Raw genomic sequence first — 17,116 nt, 5'->3', positions numbered from 1 at the left:
TTTATACGACGGCTGGAACTCTTTCTCCTACTGCCACCTAGTGGTGATTCTCCTCCCCAGACGCTTTTTTCCCCCCGAAGGGCTGTCTGCAAATTAATTGCATGTAAGCAGACTCCAAGAGCTAAAGATACCCACGTGGAAATCATAAAAGTTTTATTTCACATTGTATTAAAATAACCCTGTTTAATATATCCAGGGAAGAATAGAGTAGCGATACTACTCTTTCCCTAAAAATAAAATTCTCACGACTTCTAGTTGAAGATTTTAAAAAATGTACCTGCATGTGGATGCGTAGAGCCTGTGACGTCAGCCACGCCAGGAGCTCTTCCACCTGCGCTTGCTTCCCACCTCCAGCCCCTGTGGGACACAGCCTGATTCATGAGGGATCCCAGCACCCGAGCTAAGGAAGTCAGAGGCACGTGCATCTGGCCAGAGGGAGACACCATCCAAGATCAGCACCAGCTCTGGTCTGTTCCTGCGGAGATGTGAAGCTGCTACAGGTGCTTAGGTACTCAGAAATATGTGCAGTGGTTTTAAGTGGAGAAGGAAAACTTTATTTGGTCCGTGCCATGTACGGCACTTCTACCCATCTCCAGGCGGCACCCGTGTGACCTCTGAGACTGGAAGAAGAGAACCAAGTGAATAAATCCTGTCACAGAGAACAGCATCAAGACCCCACAGAGCTGATCTCTTGTTCTTCCTTTACTAATTAACTGATGGCTAAAATTTTCCTCATTCGTGGTAGAATTGGGTCAACACTATGTCTCCAGCACCTTGCACGGTTCTTAGTATATACAGTAAGCACTCAAGAAATATTTGTTGAATGAATGAATTTCACAAATGAGAAATAAGTGCTGCTCTGAATAAGTGAGATTAGGGAGGCCAATGGTTTGGTCTATGAAGCAGAATTTTACATGTTCTTACGTTTCATATTAATTCTGCAATTTCCTAAATTTTATCCAGTGATAAATGAAACCAGTTTTGAAATCTGACATCTTAATTTGGATTCTTTCTTTGCAGCTCTCTACCAAAACCCTTTGTGCCAATATAACCTGTACCGTTTATATGTAATCTACCACCTTCCGGAAGTACAATATCTTGACCGAAAAGGTAAGGATACCTCTTACAGAGAAATATTTGAAAGGCAGTCTTATAGTTCACTAGTTTAAAAATGCTGAAAGTCTTTGAAAATAGTTCTCTTTGTAAGTGAAGGTTTTTCAATGACTTATTTTTGAAATCTTTGCTCTGTGAAATTTGCCCTAGTTTAGGAATTCATTTCTCTTGATCACTGTATGGAAAAGGCCACCTAACTGAGTGTGAGAATAGGTCTCCTCATCCTGATTTGGACATGAATGTATTGAATGCCAAATCATCTATTCCTGGTATTTTAGTGTTTTATTTCACAAATGAAAGAATTGGACAAAATCTCTTAAGGCTCATTTAAGTTCTAAAAATTATATTCTTTGCAATTCTGTAAACATATATATTAAAACTTGTATATTCAATGATAACTTCTCTATGAATACATCTTAAACATTGTAGACAAACTAGCATGTCTGATTTATCTGAGCCACAAAGATAAGCAGCCTCACTGCATTTACTTTACATCTCACGGGAGCCTCTCACGTCCAAGTGTGTTCCCCATCCCTCTACCTACCTTTCTATCTCTATAGGTTTGAAAATTCTTAATAATTAATTACTAACTCCCCAACGAGGATATCTAAAACCTACATTTATTCCTGTTATTCCTCACAGCCCTGAGGAAAGGAAGGACTGTATCATAGCTGTGATTGCAGCCATCCACGGTGATGTGTTAGAAAGTGTTTGGGATGCATCAGGGGATCTGTGCCTTGCAACATGAGTGGCATATACCGAGCATTTGTAAGATTATGGAAATCACTGTGACTGCCCTTCACGGTTTTGACAGTGTGTTCACATATAACATAGTTCAGATAAACACATTATTGAAACTCTTCAATTGTATTCTGAATGCCTCTGCATCTCTATAATGCTATGCAATAACATTACTATTTGCATTTGTCAGAAGTTACAAAAGATGAGAGAAGATCAATGATTACCGTTTTTAACCATAAAAGGACTCATGTCATTCAATCAATAGCATTCGGAAGAAGAGTAGATGCCTCGTGGAATCCTAGAGCACCACTTAAGCAAAAACCAGCCCAGAGAGTACCTCCAGGTATTTTGAAAAAGAAGAAAAATGAAATTAAAAGTGCTTAGACTTCGGCTAACTGGATTGTAATAGTAACAACTGCAATTTATAATAAGTGAAATATCTACATAGTGAAATGAATATTTTCCAATTTTATTAGTCTAATTAAAGCAATATGCAATTTTATCTTCATTTGTATATATTAAATTAAGTGAAGTAATAATGATAACAATGACATATTTTCTTGAAGTTCTTACTTCAGTTTCTAAAGGCTCAGTAAATGATCTGTTGTTACTATTACCACTATCACTGGGCAGTTTCACCAATTAAAACTATAAGTTGCTGATAATATGGAAAAAACATTAAGAAGAAAGATAGATCATCTACAATTCCTTCACCCAGAAATAATCACTGTTAATGTTTTGGTTGGATCCATATACCTTCAGTGATGTTTCATTTGTTGGAATTTAATTTCTTATATGTAACAGAAATACAACTTCAATGACTTAAGGAAGTAGAGTTTTTCTCACACAGCAAAGAGTACAAAGGTAGGGTGTGCTGTGTTAGCACAAAGTTCAATGATATCATTGGTGTTCAAGAATATATCCATATCTACTCTTAGTGTGCTTTTTGGTTACAAGGTGGCTGTTACATCACCAGGCATCACAGGAGATAGAAAAAAAAAAAAAGATGCAAAGACAGAAACATTTTCTTCATGACACTCTGCCTAAGAGACAAACATAGATTTAAAAAAAAAAAAAACACTAAAAAATATTTTATAGAAATGAAGGAAAAAATATTAAATTGGGAAATAATTTTGAAGAAATTGCCCAGAATGCAGCATAGAGAAAGAAGAAGAAGTAGAAAATACTAATTAGCTTTGGGACAAGAAGACATTAGAAACAGAAGGTCCAGTATCAGCTTATTTTTCCTGCAAGGAAAAAATAGAGAAATTGGGCAGAGGGCAATGTTTGAACTGATAATGACGAAGATTTTCCAAATTTGATAAGCTATGAGTCCTTAGATATTCGAAGACATAAATAACATACAGCGATGGCAAAAAGCCACACTGAAGGCAAAATGATCTAAAAATAGAATGAAAAAGGACATTACCTATAAAATAATAATTTATAGATTCACAACAAAATCCCCAACTGCAATTATGAAGTCAGAATACAGTGATCCAAGACTTTTAAAATGCTAAGGAAAAGTAATTGTCAACCAAAAATTCTACAACTGGCTAAGCTAATCGAAAATGAGCAAGAGATGAAAAAAAAAAGGCAAAATCAAGACTTTCCCCTCAACTTTTTTTTTTAATTTTTTTTTGTTAAGATTTTATTTTATTTATTTGACAGAGAGAAATTACAAGTACACTGAGAGGCAGGCAAAGAGAGAGAGAAGGAAGCAGGCTCCCTGCTGAGCAGAGAGCCCGATGCGGGACTCGATCCCAGGACCCCGAGATCATGACCTGAGCCGAAGGCAGCGGCTTAATCCACTGAGCCACCCAGGCGCCCCTCCCCTCAACTTTTTAATGTGAGAAATTTTCTAATAGAGGAAACCTTGAAGGAATATTAAATACCTACATATGCTCATGTATGATATGATTATTAGTATTCTGCCCTTTTCACCCTTCATAGATGAGGCTTTGCCTTTTTTTTTTTCTTTAAGGACTTCCTCAGAAGCTTCTAGTTACGTCTGATTGGAAATCACCAACTCAATGTAAACTGGAAAACATCAAAATACCACTGAACAATTTAAATGTTTTACTTGTTGACATCATGGACATCACTCCTAAATAATTTAGCCTATAAGTTTAAAAATAAGGACACTGTCCTATATGCCCACAATGCCACCATCATACCTAAAAAAAATACTTTGTGTACAGATATTATTTAACATACAATAATACATATTCAAAGTTTCCCAGTTGGTTCAAGATGGTTGCTGTAGCTTCTTTTTCAACCCAGACATCAGTCAAGGTTCATAATTATATCTGGTTGTTATGGACCTTTATTCTTTTAAAATTTAAAATAAATTTCTTTTTTTTTTTTAATTTATTTGACAGAGAAAGAAAGAGCACAAGTAGGCAGAGAGGCAGGCAGAGAGAGGGGCAAGCAGGTTCCCTGCTGAGCAGAGAGCCCGATGCGGGGCTTGATCTCAGGACCCTGAAATCATGACCTGAGCCGAAGGCAGCGGCTTAACCCACTGAGCCACCCAGGCACCCCTAAAATAAATTTCTAAATTTGTTTCCATGACTTTTTAGGAACTAGGCCAATTACCCTTTAGAATGCATCAATTTGTATGATTATTTCCATGAGATGTCATTGAACTTGCTCCTTTAGTGATTCCATGTCCTGAAGAATGGAAAAAATGTCTGTAGGCCATGTTCTGGATGCAAAAGGGACTAGTGTAGCGCATTGGTTTTGCAAATGTGGTCCCCAGACCAGTTAACAGTAGCATCACTTAAGAACTCATTATGAATGCAAAATCTTACCCCCAAAGAGATCTACTAAATTAGAAACTCCAGGACCCAAAAAGCTGTGTTTTAACAAGCCTTTCAGGTGATCCTGAGACACATACCAGTTAAAGAACCACCCGTGTAGAGGAGAGAGCACAAAACACAAGTTTTGGGATCAGATCCGACCTAGGTTTGAACACCAGCTGTGTTAGTAGTTAGAAGTTTTATTAGCCCGGACATAAATTTGTTTCAGCTTTCTGATTCTTAAAAATAGGGACTGTATCTTCCTCTGGCTATGACGACACTCAGTATGGAAATATTGCAACTCCTGATCTACCACATATTGAGTGCGTGATAAACTGAGCTGCTCTGTTAGTCTCGACCCTGGTTTTCTTTCACTTCATGTTCATATGCGCAAACTGAACGTTATCAGATTAGTGTGAGTGAACCAGGCTGTGCTAGGAATTGCATCCCCACATAGAAAATCTCCACTCCTAAAAATAGCTTACACAGTAACAAGCAATGTTAAGACCACCCTATATGTTTTTCTGGCTACAGTAGTTACAGGTGTGAGGGGGACCAATGATCACGATGTTTAGTACTTTTCTTTGGTGCAATCAGATTGCTTTTGAAAAAACTGTTAGCATTTTATTCTCTTTACTGTTTTTCCATATTAAGCCTCTAAAAACAAAATCAGAGGAAGAAAGAATAGGAGAGTGTTTTATTGCACTTGAGAGTTGTTCTTATTAATTCATAGCTATGTTGACTGTAGTCCTCTTAAAAATTGGCCTGACCCGGGACGACTGGGTGGCTCAGTTGGTTGGACGACTGCCTTCGGCTCAGGTCATGATCCCGGAGTCCCGGGATCGAGTCCCGCATCAGGCTCCCAGCTCTATGGGGAGTCTGCTTCGCTCTCTGACCTTCTCCTCGCTCATGCTCTCTCTCACTGTTTCTCTCTCAAATAAATAAATAAAATCTTTAAAAAAAAAAAAATTGGCCTGACCCTAATCTACTCCTTTCCTACAGAATGCCAATATAGCATAGCAACTAAATAGTATTTTTAGTCCAATACTTTAGCTTGGCTTATTTTAGCTTATCTTAGTAGCTGACCACGTATAAAGAAACTAATAAAACCCACTATGTAATAGGTTTTGAAAATACGTCTTAGAGTTATATAGTTTCTGTATTTGCTTTGATGTAAGTCTCATCTTGCTGGGACATGAACATTTAGGATTCTGAATTCTTTTACTGGAAGGAAACCACACCTAAAACTGTTCATAAGGCAATTTTCACACCACATTTTGATTTCATTATCTTTAATCTTAAATTGGGAGAGAAACCAATTATGTTCAAATAGCTCAAGGAGTAAAGGTCAACTTGGAATTTCTTTAAATCCCAGCTATCCATACGTGTCAAATAGATATGAGCAAAATACACGCACCTGTTTCCATTAATGTCTTTCGTGCTTCTTGCACGATAATCAACAACCTCAGAATTAAAACGCTGTGGGCTTTTTATACGGCGTTAAAGAAGCAGGTATTTACAGATTTCCCACCAGCTACCTAAATGGGAAAAGACATTAAGGCATTTAAAAGAAATGAAAATAGGGGCACCTGAATGGCTCAGTCGGTCAAGCAGCTGCCTTTGCTCAGGTCATGATTTCTGGGTCCTGGGATGGAGCCCCACGTTGGGCTCCCTGCTCAGTGGAGAACCTTCTTCACCCTCTCCCTCTGTCTTTCCTCCCGATGGCTTTCTATTTCTCTCTCATGCTCACTCTCCTTGTTTCTCTCAAATTAAAAAAAAAAAAAAAAAAGAAATCTTTAAAAAAAAGAAATGAAATGAAAATATCAAAAAAATTTTTAAATGTCTTCTAGCAGTCCAAGTGAAGCTGCTGGGTTTCTGTGATATTTTCTCTTTTCCCCTAAATAAGACAGAACTCCAGGTGCTGAGACAAGGCTGGGGGATGACGTCCCTGAGCCTGGGCCTAGCAGCTAAAGCATGTGCTAGGAAGAGTAAGAAGACAACCAAAAAGAAAATCAGGTAGACTGTTTAAAAAATGGTAGTTCACCACAGTAGGTGAATCCAGATACAAGGCAAGAAGACAGAATCCAGAGAAACGTGAAAACTAGAAGTTTTTTCCTAAAGATTTATTTACATAGGGGCACCTGGGTGGCTCAGTGGGATAAAGCCTCTGCCTTCAGCTCAGGTCATGATCCCAGGGTCCTGGGTTCGAGTTCCACATCGGGCTCTCTGCTCAGCAGGGACCCTGCTTCCTCCTCTTTCTCTGCCTGCTTCTCTGCCTACTTGTGATCTGTGTCTGTCAAATAAATAAAATCTTAAAAAAAAAAAAGATTTATTTACATATTTGAAAGAGAGAGAGAGAGAGAGAGCAGGAGTGGGAGGGGCAGAGGAGGAGAGAATATCTCAAGCCGACTTTGTGCAGAGCACAGTCTCGTGCAGGGCTCAATCTCACGACCCTGAGATCACGACCTGAGCCAAAACCAAGAGTTAGATGCTTAACTGATTCTGCCACCCAGGTGGAAAAATTAAAAATTTTTCAAAATTAAAAGTTTTGAGCTGGGGGACTGAAGGTTCAGGAAGCCAGGCTTTAAAGACATCCCTGATTCTGGGTAGCAGTGACACCGGGCAAACCCTGGAAAGCAAATGCCAAGCGCTCTTTGTCCACGAAGCCTCAGAGAGGTAGCAGAGGCCAGTGTGAGATCTGGAGATTGGTTGGGAATTGAGAAACGTGCAGGGTCAGAAGAATCTGTGAAGGCAAAAATCAGCAGGCAGCAGAGTGCGCCATGGAAGCCAGGCAGGCACCATTTGCATAGAAAATAATGATGGGGTCACTGGCCCTGACGCATGCTACGGAGGACCCTGGGCCAAAGAAATAAACTAAAACTGGGTGCCAGGGTGGCTCAGTCCATTAGCATTCCAACCCTTGATCTCAGCTCACATCTTGATCTCAGGGTCGTGAGTGCAAGCCCTGTGTTGGGCTCCACGCTGGGTATGGAGCCCACTTGAAAAAAAAAAAAAGGAAGAAACTAAAATCACTTTCTTAGGGAGACATCACAGGGAAAAATACATTCCAGAAAGATTAAGAATCTAAATGTAAATGAAAAGTACTGAAAAAAGAAAAAAACTTTTATAATTCTGAGAAGGCAGCCAATCAAAGCTTTACATAAAACCTGTGGCCACAAAAATGAAATGTTGACAGATTTAAACTACATATAAATGAAAACCATTCTATGATGAAGGGACAAAATTAAGAGATATTAGAAGAAATCGTTACAATACATACAATAGGCAAAAGTTAACTCCCGTTATATTACAGTGTTTCTATAAATCAATCGGTAAACTCCAAGTTAAAAAAGTGACAAAAGCTATGGATAATGCATTTAGAGAAGGGAATAAATGTGATATCTAATGACCAGACTTACTAGTGAGTGAATAAATGCAAAATAAAAAAACGAGATATTATTTTCATCCTGCAGATACTTAGAAGTTGAAAAGGTTAATAAAAGTGAATAATTAAGGGAGAAAAAGTACAACTTACATGTTCATGATGAGAGTGTAAATGAATTCATCTTTCTTGGAAGATCATATGACAATATGAAGCATCCACCAACATATAAAATGTGCAAATCATTCAACATAGCAATTAAATTTGTAGGCTCTTTGCAGAAGTATTTGCATATAGGAACAAAGATTTATATGTAAAGCTATTCATTGAAACATTTTGTGTAGTAGAAAAAAATAATGAAAATACTCTGGATGGTCCTTCACAGAATATTAAGTGATGGCACATTCATACAGTATGCACTGTTGTACTTGAGAATTATTCTATGATATACTGAGTATAAAACATGCATCATGGAGTAGTGTAATGCAGAGTACTAACAAAATTGGAGCAGGGTACATACATGTATGTAAGTACATGTGTGTATGCACATAGGAGGCTGGAAACATACATACAAAACTCTAACAGTGATAACCTCTGAGAAGAGGAAGGAGAAAGGTCACAAGAAGTTTCGCTCTCTATTGTTTTCCCGTTTATATCCATTGTAAGCAAAAGGTGCACTTAATAATTTTTAAAAAATGTAGGAGGGGGCACCAGGCTTGGCTCAGTGGAAAGAGCATGGGACTCTTAATTTGGGGACGTGAGTTCAAGCCCCACAATGGAGTAGAGATTCCTTAAAAATAAATAAATAAATAAATAAATAATCTTTTAAAATGTAAGAAAAGAGTCTGGGGAGATCAGAAAGGGAATGGGAGCCCTGGGTTACCCATTTGTGAAGAGCAGGATGCCATGAACTCATCTCGTAAGGCAGAGCTGCTGCTTGCAGATTGGCAGGACTCACATTGTGGGCTTTGGTGGCCCAACAGGTGCTGGTACGTTCCAGAGGCCCGAGGCCTCTGGAGAGGAATGAACAAAGCGATGACAGCCTCTGGAAGATACCATAAGAAATCCCGGCTTTGAGGACTAGTCTTTGAGCTCCCAAAGCTAGGAAAGATGGAGATTCTTGTGATCTAGGATTTGTTTATTTGATTTCTTTGAAGTTAATGCCAAGAATCCAAATGGTTTAAACTGCCCGAAATATTTCTCCTCATTCAGTCTGTTAGTCCATTTATAGATGCATGTGTCTATCTGGAAAAAAAAAAAAAAAAGGATTGGTTTCTGCATGAGACTCAGTATCTTAATTACAAAAATCCCCACTTGGATTCCACTGGTAACTTAATTGATTAAGCATTCTGTTCTCAGAGTTTTGAGATCTGTATTGAATTAAAGAATTTGCCTCAAAACCTAAGGCAAACCAGAGGCACTATACCTAAGAGAAAAGTTAAGTTTGAGCTCAGGTATCAAGGCATTTTTTGAAGGATTGAACTATTCTATTCATCTAAATAACCATTCAAAAATCAGAGAGTTGGGTTCTAGACTTTTTCTTATAGGAAAAGTTCCACTGTTTTTAAATGCTGAGTAAACATTTGAAAAATACTAATTCAGAAATGTGTTTTTTTTTTAGATTTTGCTTTTGCAAATAATGTAGACAAGTAAGTGCTTTTTAACTTTACTTTTATTATCAAATTATTTCATAATTGTGTTGACTTTAAATTATCTTCATTTCCCAAAATAGATTTTAATGAGTTAAAAAATGACTAACTTCAATAGATGGGGAAAAAATGCTGTCTTTCTGAGATATATAAGCTCAAGCTATTTATTCATATTTGACATACTTAGGTTTTTAATATTATTATAACCAGAAAAAATGAAAAGCTGATTCAATGCATAAAAAAATAAAACCTAAAACTTATTAGCAAATTACAAATGTTTAATATTCCTCTAAATATGTTCAGTGACAGAAGTTATGCAGATTAACATTTAAATTCCTTGGGATTTACATTTTCAAAAGCAAATACTTCATTAAACTATGGAAAACCTTTCAAATTCATGAATATTGATGAACTTTAAAAATTATCACTCTTTTTAAATTTTGCACTTAGGCATTTTTTTTCTTTGGATTCAGGGTTGAAAAATATCATCCCCAAACACATTTATAAAATAAGAGCATAATGTGGAGAAATCATAACTTTCTAATAAAATGTACTTAAGACACTCATATGCATATGACATCTACAAATATTTTAATCACCTCATTTAGCACTGGCTTCAAATCATAAACACATTAAGGTGTGAGACTTAAACTGGGATAGCTGATCCCAAATATGTTCATTTAAATATGTTTATTTTAAAAATGTTTATTTTTATTTTATGTTTATTTAAAAAATAAACAATGTATACAGTAAAAATAGTATTCCTTATTCTGAGAGTCAATAGAGTCAGTAGAGGCCCAAAGTTATCTGTTAGTGGTACTAGGCTATAAATAGCATAGAAAAATATGGCATTTGTTTAAATTAAAATTTCACTGTGGCTTAATGGATTTTTTTTTTCTGACATGATTGCCATTTTTGCAGAACTGTGTTCGATGACCCAGAAGATGCTGTGTTTGTAAGGTCCCTGAAGAGATCAGCTATGGCTTTTACCTTCCTGAACTGGGACACAGTTCCAACACGAGAGGAAAAATACCTTGACGAGAAAGACAGAGAACCCGCTCAAATGCTTACAGTTACACTGAGATAGCCCCTAGTATTTCTAGAAATCCTAGTGGATTTCTGTTGTTTATTAAACTTCTCTGTGATCAAGCATATTATACATTTATTATATTATTTGAAACACGTAGGGGCGCCTGGGTGGCTCAGTGGGTTAAGCCGCTGCCTTCGGCTCAGGTCATGATCTCAGGGTCCTGGGATCGAGTCCCGCATCGGGCTCTCTGCTCAGCGGGGAGCCTGCTTCCTCCTCTCTCTCTCTCTGCCTGCCTCTCTGCCTACTTGTGATCTCTCTCTGTCAAATAAATAAATAAAATCTTAAAAAAAAAAAAAAGAAACACGTAAACAGAAGCAGAAACACCACTAATATAATCCTCACACATTTTACGTTTTTGTTCAAGTAAAACATGTCTACAGAAATGTACACAGATCTTTGTGTTCAGCTCAACGGAGTTTCAAAAAAATGAACATGTTCATGTAACAGCAGTCCTAGATCAAGAGAGAGATTATTACCAGCACGTGAACAGCCTCTTCATTCCTGTTGCCAGTCCTATTCCCTATTAGGAGCCACCCTTTTAGAGACATCACTGTGATGAACTCTAAATCATCAATTAATCGCGTCTGTCTTTGAAAGGCATATAAGCGCAATGAGAGAAGTTGCATTATTTTGTGTCTGGCTTCTCTTACTCAATACTGTATAACTCACCCATGTTGTTGCTCGAGGTGATAGCTCTGTGTTCTCATTGCTGTATGCTGTTTCATTGTATGAGGATACCACAATTTATTTATCCAGCCTATCATCTTTTGATGTTGCCTTCGAAGGCATTTGCCAGTTGAGGGTGTGGGCTAATGATGTGAGCGTGGCCTCCCCGGAGGCCTGCTGCTAGGGGGAAGAGAAACCAGAAAAGCGTTTAGCAGTTGCCTTGTGCTGAGAGACAAAATGCATTTCTGGTTTTCCCCGGCTAAGCTAAAGAGTTAGATCAAAAGCTTATAAAAAGCAAGGGTGCCTGGGTGGTTCCAGTGGGTTAAAGCCTCTGCCCTCGGCTCAGGTCATGATCTCAGGGTCCTCGGATGGAGCCCTGTGTCGGGCTCTCTGCTCAGCGGGGAGCCTGCTTCCCGCCACCCCCCCCCACCCCCCGCCTGCCTCTCTGGCTACTTGTGATCTCTCTGGCAAATAAATTTTAAAAATCTTAAAAAAAATCTTTAAAAATCTTTTTAAAAATCTTTAAAAATCTTTTAAAAAAATCTTAAAAAAAAAAACAAACAAAACCTTATAAGCAGCGTGACTTCTCCTATCTGATTGTGCTTCGACCACCGCAGAGTAGCACAGACAGAAAAGACACACACTGGACAAGTGGGGCTGAAATCCAACAGACAAGGGACAGGAGCCCTAGAGGGAACAGTGAACTGCCCCTGAGAATCTGTAACTTCCTTTTACTTGTGGGCACTTCCGATTCTGTACAAAGCCACAGTCTGAAAATTCAGGCATGATCTGCCAGAGGTCAAGAAAAGGCAGAGAGCTGAGCATCGATGTGGATATTGTGGCTCGAGACAAATGTGATGGTGTGCGGCTTCCCAGATTTGGTCACAGAAAGGATCAAAATGTTCTCTGGTTCTCTCTTCTGGATCACTTATTCTGCAAGAAGCCAGCTACCATGTTGTGAGGACATTTAGGCAGTCCTCTGGAGGGGCTCATCGGTGAGGAACTGAGGCCACTTTCCGAAAATCCAATGAGGGACTAAGGCCTGTCGCTGCAACCTTTTAAGAGAGCAGTTTTGCCAGCATATCCTCAATCTCGTGAAACTTTCAGGTGAATGAACTTCTGGCCAAAAGCTGCTCCGCACCCTTCCGAGAATCCCCAAGTCAGAATCACCGAGTTGAGCGGCTCCTGTGTTTCTGGCCTACAAAAATTACATGAGATAATGCTTGTGGATGCTTCAAGCTGATACATTTTGGGGGTAACTTCTTACACAGCAATAGATAATGAATAGAATAACTCAGTAAAATCCATGGTGCTGGAAGTATTTGTCGTAGGTAAGGAGGCTTTGTGGAGTCTTGCAAAATCTAAGAGAGTCCTGGTGCAGTCTCAAAAGGTTCTTGAATAAGGCCATCTTCGTCAGAGAACTGGTCATTGTTGGAAGAGAAGTTTGGGACAGGCTACTGCATCCACCCTAGCACTAAGAGCCTGATCAACAAACATCAAGTAACCTTGACCAAAGTTACTCATCATGAGCTGAGTACTGTCGGCCCCACGAAGCAATAAAGTTCGGTGAGCAGAGCAGCAACCTATTTCATGACAGAAACGGTACATTTGGGATCAGATTTAAGTGGGCCCATAAGTGGCATCGGCAATACTAATTTCGAATTCCACTGGAGCAAATTGGACATTATAGTGTCCCAGTTAACAACTAAAAGTATTATAAAAGAATGTGTAGCCAGATATTTTATTTTGAATCCCACTATCACTGAAAAGGATGAAAACATTACTCCAATTATAAAAACATGGCTAGCAAGTTTTATTTACTCTTCTTTTTAAAGAACTAATGGAAATATGTCTTCATTTATATGGAAAAAAAGGTTTGCTTCATTCTTTTTCCATCTTACAGAGTCTTCTTAGGTTTGTTTGATATATAATGTCCAAGGACTGTAGTTTTACCTAACAGAAGGAATAGAGAAAAGTGTGTCTATTCTGCTTCCAGAAGCAGAAGTGTTCAGATTATGTATTTTTTAAGGATTTTATTTATTTGAGAGCAAGAGTACATGAGCAGTGGGGGGAAGGGCAAAAGGAGATAGAGAAACAGACTCCTGATGAGCAGGGAGCCTAACTCGGGGCTCCATCCCAGGACCCTGGGGTCATGCATGAGCCAAAGGCAGATGTTTAACTGACTGAGCCACCCAGGTGCTCCAAGAAAAGTTTCTTGATAGCATATCGAAAATAATTCAACATGGCTAAAAACAAAAATGATCCACCTATATTGACATTATAATGGAAATATCAATTGGAGATTATGTATGACAAAGGAAGGGATTATTATCAGAACCAATCCGATTGTCTCTTAAACTCCATTTTCCAACCCCCTCTTCCCCAAAATACTTCATAGAAAATTTTAACACTGACACGGCTTATACCTGAAGTCCTTTGTCCACTGGCAGTTATAGCCATGCTAGATTCTGATTCCTGTTAGCATTCACTTCAACGAAGGGAAAAAGTTCCTCTCCATTGCCACATCTCTCAGTTTTCCTATTTCTTCATGCTTTTGCATAATTCTCTATGTATTCGAAGACAGGCATCATAACGGTAACACAAAATGGCGGTAACACACATACCAAAAAAAAAAAAGGCAATTAAAAATCAGATAACACACATAAAAACACCAGTGGGAGAGGGCAGCCTGTGAGGATGACTTTATTAGTCAAAAAGGTATGTTTCTCAGTGTGTAGATGAGGTACCTTGACCGGTAAGTGAGGCTTGTCATGACTGACAAGTTTAGGGGCCAATCTGCCTGCTGAATTCCTACCCAGCTAACGGTTTGCATTGAATTCACTCATAAGGAGTCTTCATGGAACAGTGTATTAGAGGGCGTACAGGTGTAGTGCTGGGGTTGGGAGAAAAGTCAATGAGTGAAGGCAGGGAGAACCAGCAACATAGAAGAATCTTGATCAGCGAAGTGAGGTGGGAACTGGAGTCATTTTGATTTGCAATAGTACTCATGAAAACCCTTCTTACTCTGTTCTCTAGCATTTGCTGAATTTCCTAAAATGTAGGTTCTCTAATATTTCTCCAGTGTTTGCCATCCCTCAACAGCAATAAACCAGGAAACAAGATGTGGTGTTGGTTATATCAGTAGGCATGATTTATTTTACAATCATTACAAGAAACTCTGAAACATAGCGCTGTCTTCGGCGATCAGGCCCTAGCCTGGCTTCCGTACGGCATGTGCTGAGCAGCGGCGGCAGCACATTCTAAAAATGAGTTATAAATCAGTTTCTGGGCAGGAAGAGCCCCATGAAAAGCTTACAGAAAGAAAAAAGCCTTTCAAGTAGAATATGGCACATGAATCTGTTTCATAACTGGGGACACACTATGTTTAGCCATTATTTTATCAGAAATTTCATGAGATACCCCTTTTAATGCACATGCTGAGATAATTGTGGCTATGCCTTTGTTCTGACATATCTGAAGGTACAAATGCTGTAGATAAAATGTCACTGCAGGAACTATATAAAGTTCAGACTGCTGAAATTGTTTCTATACAAAACTACAATGAATGAACTGTGACAGACCCTGTAATGTACACCTTTTCTTCATTTCGCTGCATCTAAATAAGTAGAACTTCACTATTATAAATGCTATTTATATGCATCTTATTCACATATAAGTTATGACTTGTTTAACTATCCATCTCCGTGGCTCATAAAGTCTTCCTTCCTGAAGAATCTTTCTCCAACGCCTGTTCTGCTTGCCCCTTTGTTCCCCAGAGCCTACATTTCTTCTTGAAGGGGATGTCTTTTGTTTTGAGAACAACTGCTGAGAAGCTGGCCTCAGAAAAGGAGTCAAAATGTTTCTGCGATACTTTGAAATAAACATTTTTCCCTTGGAATAACTCCAATCACAGTACAGAAATCACCAGGAACTCAGGGCATGGTAGACAGAGCTTTGCTTGAAGACATCCATTCTAGGAAACATGGACTCCCGCCATGGTGCCACGCAGGGGTCATGAGGCAGTGAGGACACAGTCACGTGAGCTCTCTGGCTACCTGCCAGGGTGTGAACCATCCGTGCCGGCCCCGCTCTGCCCTTCACTCCTCAGATTCCTGCGGGCCTGCAGGAGCGTCCTGGAAGCCTTCCAAACCCGCTCCACTTGGAGAACATTCTTTCTCCCCTTCCACAGACTCCTTAAGCTGACAAGTCTCTTGGGAGATCCCCGCATCAGCCTCCGGCTGCTCTTCATGAACACAATTAGAATTGACATCAAGTTTGCCATCTGATAAAAAGAAAAAAGAGAGAGAGAGAGAGAGAGAAGGTCATTTTGCTGTCCTATCACGTGTCAGTCTATCGTCTGAATGCCTTCCGTGTATTAAATTACTGAATCCTCACAACAGCCACATGAGGTAAATGATCCCTATTATCATTATTGTCATGATTTTTACACATGTGGAAACTGAGAAGAGATGGGCTTGACGACTTCCTCAGAGTTTCACAGTCAGGATAGCAGCAGAACCAGGATTTGGACTTAAGCCTCTGGCTCTGCAGCCAAGCCTGGAAATCTCTGAAATGCTTGTCTGGGACCTGCCTTCGAGGAGAGCTTTGCCATGAGGGAGCTTGAGGTCTTTGGGTAAGTGCCTGCACAGGGTGCTTTCCTTACCTATGAAGTGGGGGGTAAGGAAGCCTCGCCTACACAGCTGGAGAATAAAGGTGTCTGTGACACTTCGAAGAGTGGGCGGCCCCTGCTGATGCCTACCAGCCGGGAACTCCCTCTGTCCTGACCATCTTACTCTCTCCCTCATTAGGTTACAGGACCAGCTGTCAGCCTCTGTCTTCAACATGCAGGATACAAGTTGGGTCCGGAAAACAGGAGAAGGCATGGCAGTCAGAAAGCCTGATGATTCTCTGACGAGATAAATAATTTCTGACGATTATTTATACAAATTAAATTTTGTACGAATTGTTCAACCCTATTCCTAGTGTTTCTCAAGCAGGTGGTGAAGGCAATGCAGTCTACTGAAGGGTGGGGGTGGAAGGGCTTTGTTATCAGTCAACCAGGCAACCTTTTCAAGCTAGATGTGCTCCACAAATGTACGATATGTTCTCTGGGGTGCGATGCGGGCCTGGAGGTGGGTTCCACTGCAGTCTGGGAATCCCTGCTAAGGCAACTCACTGTTTCTGATGAAAATGAGTCATATACCTCATGAGGGAGGGAGAGAGAAAGTATTATGGAGTTCAATGCCTAGATACTTGGAGAAACCTAATCCGTACATTAGCGCTACAATCTAATCTGTAATTTATAAATTTACTCTGTAATTTCACCTACAGCTTTGTATTTTAATTGAAAAAATTAAAGGTTCCCAACCTTAAAATCTTTGGGTAGCCATTAGGGGAAATTTAATTATTTCCTTAGTCAAAGACCTTAAGATCCCTTGTGAGCCGAGTATAAGTGAACATTCAGAGTCCCATCATTGCAGGGCATTCCTGTGAGTCAGAACATAGAATACAGAATAAACGATATGCCTTAGAATTCTATAGCTTCTGCCTTCCAGAGACTTCTAGGCTAACCATATTCTGTACATTATCCCAACAACTCCAAAGAGGGACACACTGAAATGTGATTCTTTTATCGGTCAAGTCCAAGTATCTTTGGTCCCCAGAGAAGACTCAGTTC

General features: G+C 39.4%; 2 protein-coding genes across 3 annotated transcripts in view; one reads left to right on the top strand and one right to left on the bottom strand.

The window, feature by feature from the left end:
- Positions 1-10,827, top strand: part of LRRC72 (leucine rich repeat containing 72) — a 42,153-nt gene extending 31,326 nt beyond the window's left edge. Inside the window, exons 6-9 of the mRNA XM_032305765.1 lie at positions 1,021-1,110; positions 2,045-2,197; positions 9,656-9,683; positions 10,605-10,827. Of these exons, the coding sequence (XP_032161656.1) occupies positions 1,021-1,110; positions 2,045-2,197; positions 9,656-9,683; positions 10,605-10,770 (437 nt within the window). The 3' untranslated portion in view covers positions 10,771-10,827. The remainder of the gene's footprint in view (positions 1-1,020; positions 1,111-2,044; positions 2,198-9,655; positions 9,684-10,604) is intronic.
- Positions 10,828-14,563: 3,736 nt separating this feature from the next.
- The window catches only part of ANKMY2 (ankyrin repeat and MYND domain containing 2), a 36,182-nt gene continuing 33,629 nt past the window's right edge, over positions 14,564-17,116 (bottom strand). For both annotated transcript variants that reach the window (XM_032304064.1, XM_032304065.1), the window contains one exon: positions 14,564-15,721. In XM_032304064.1, coding sequence (XP_032159955.1) covers positions 15,537-15,721 — 185 coding nt within the window. In that variant the 3' untranslated portion in view covers positions 14,564-15,536. The remainder of the gene's footprint in view (positions 15,722-17,116) is intronic.

This window comes from Mustela erminea, chromosome 11 (assembly GCF_009829155.1).
Source record: "Mustela erminea isolate mMusErm1 chromosome 11, mMusErm1.Pri, whole genome shotgun sequence".
Classification (NCBI taxonomy): domain Eukaryota; kingdom Metazoa; phylum Chordata; class Mammalia; order Carnivora; family Mustelidae; genus Mustela; species Mustela erminea.
The sequence above is the reverse complement of the archived record's forward strand: the minus strand, read 5'-3'. Positions and strand labels throughout refer to the sequence as shown.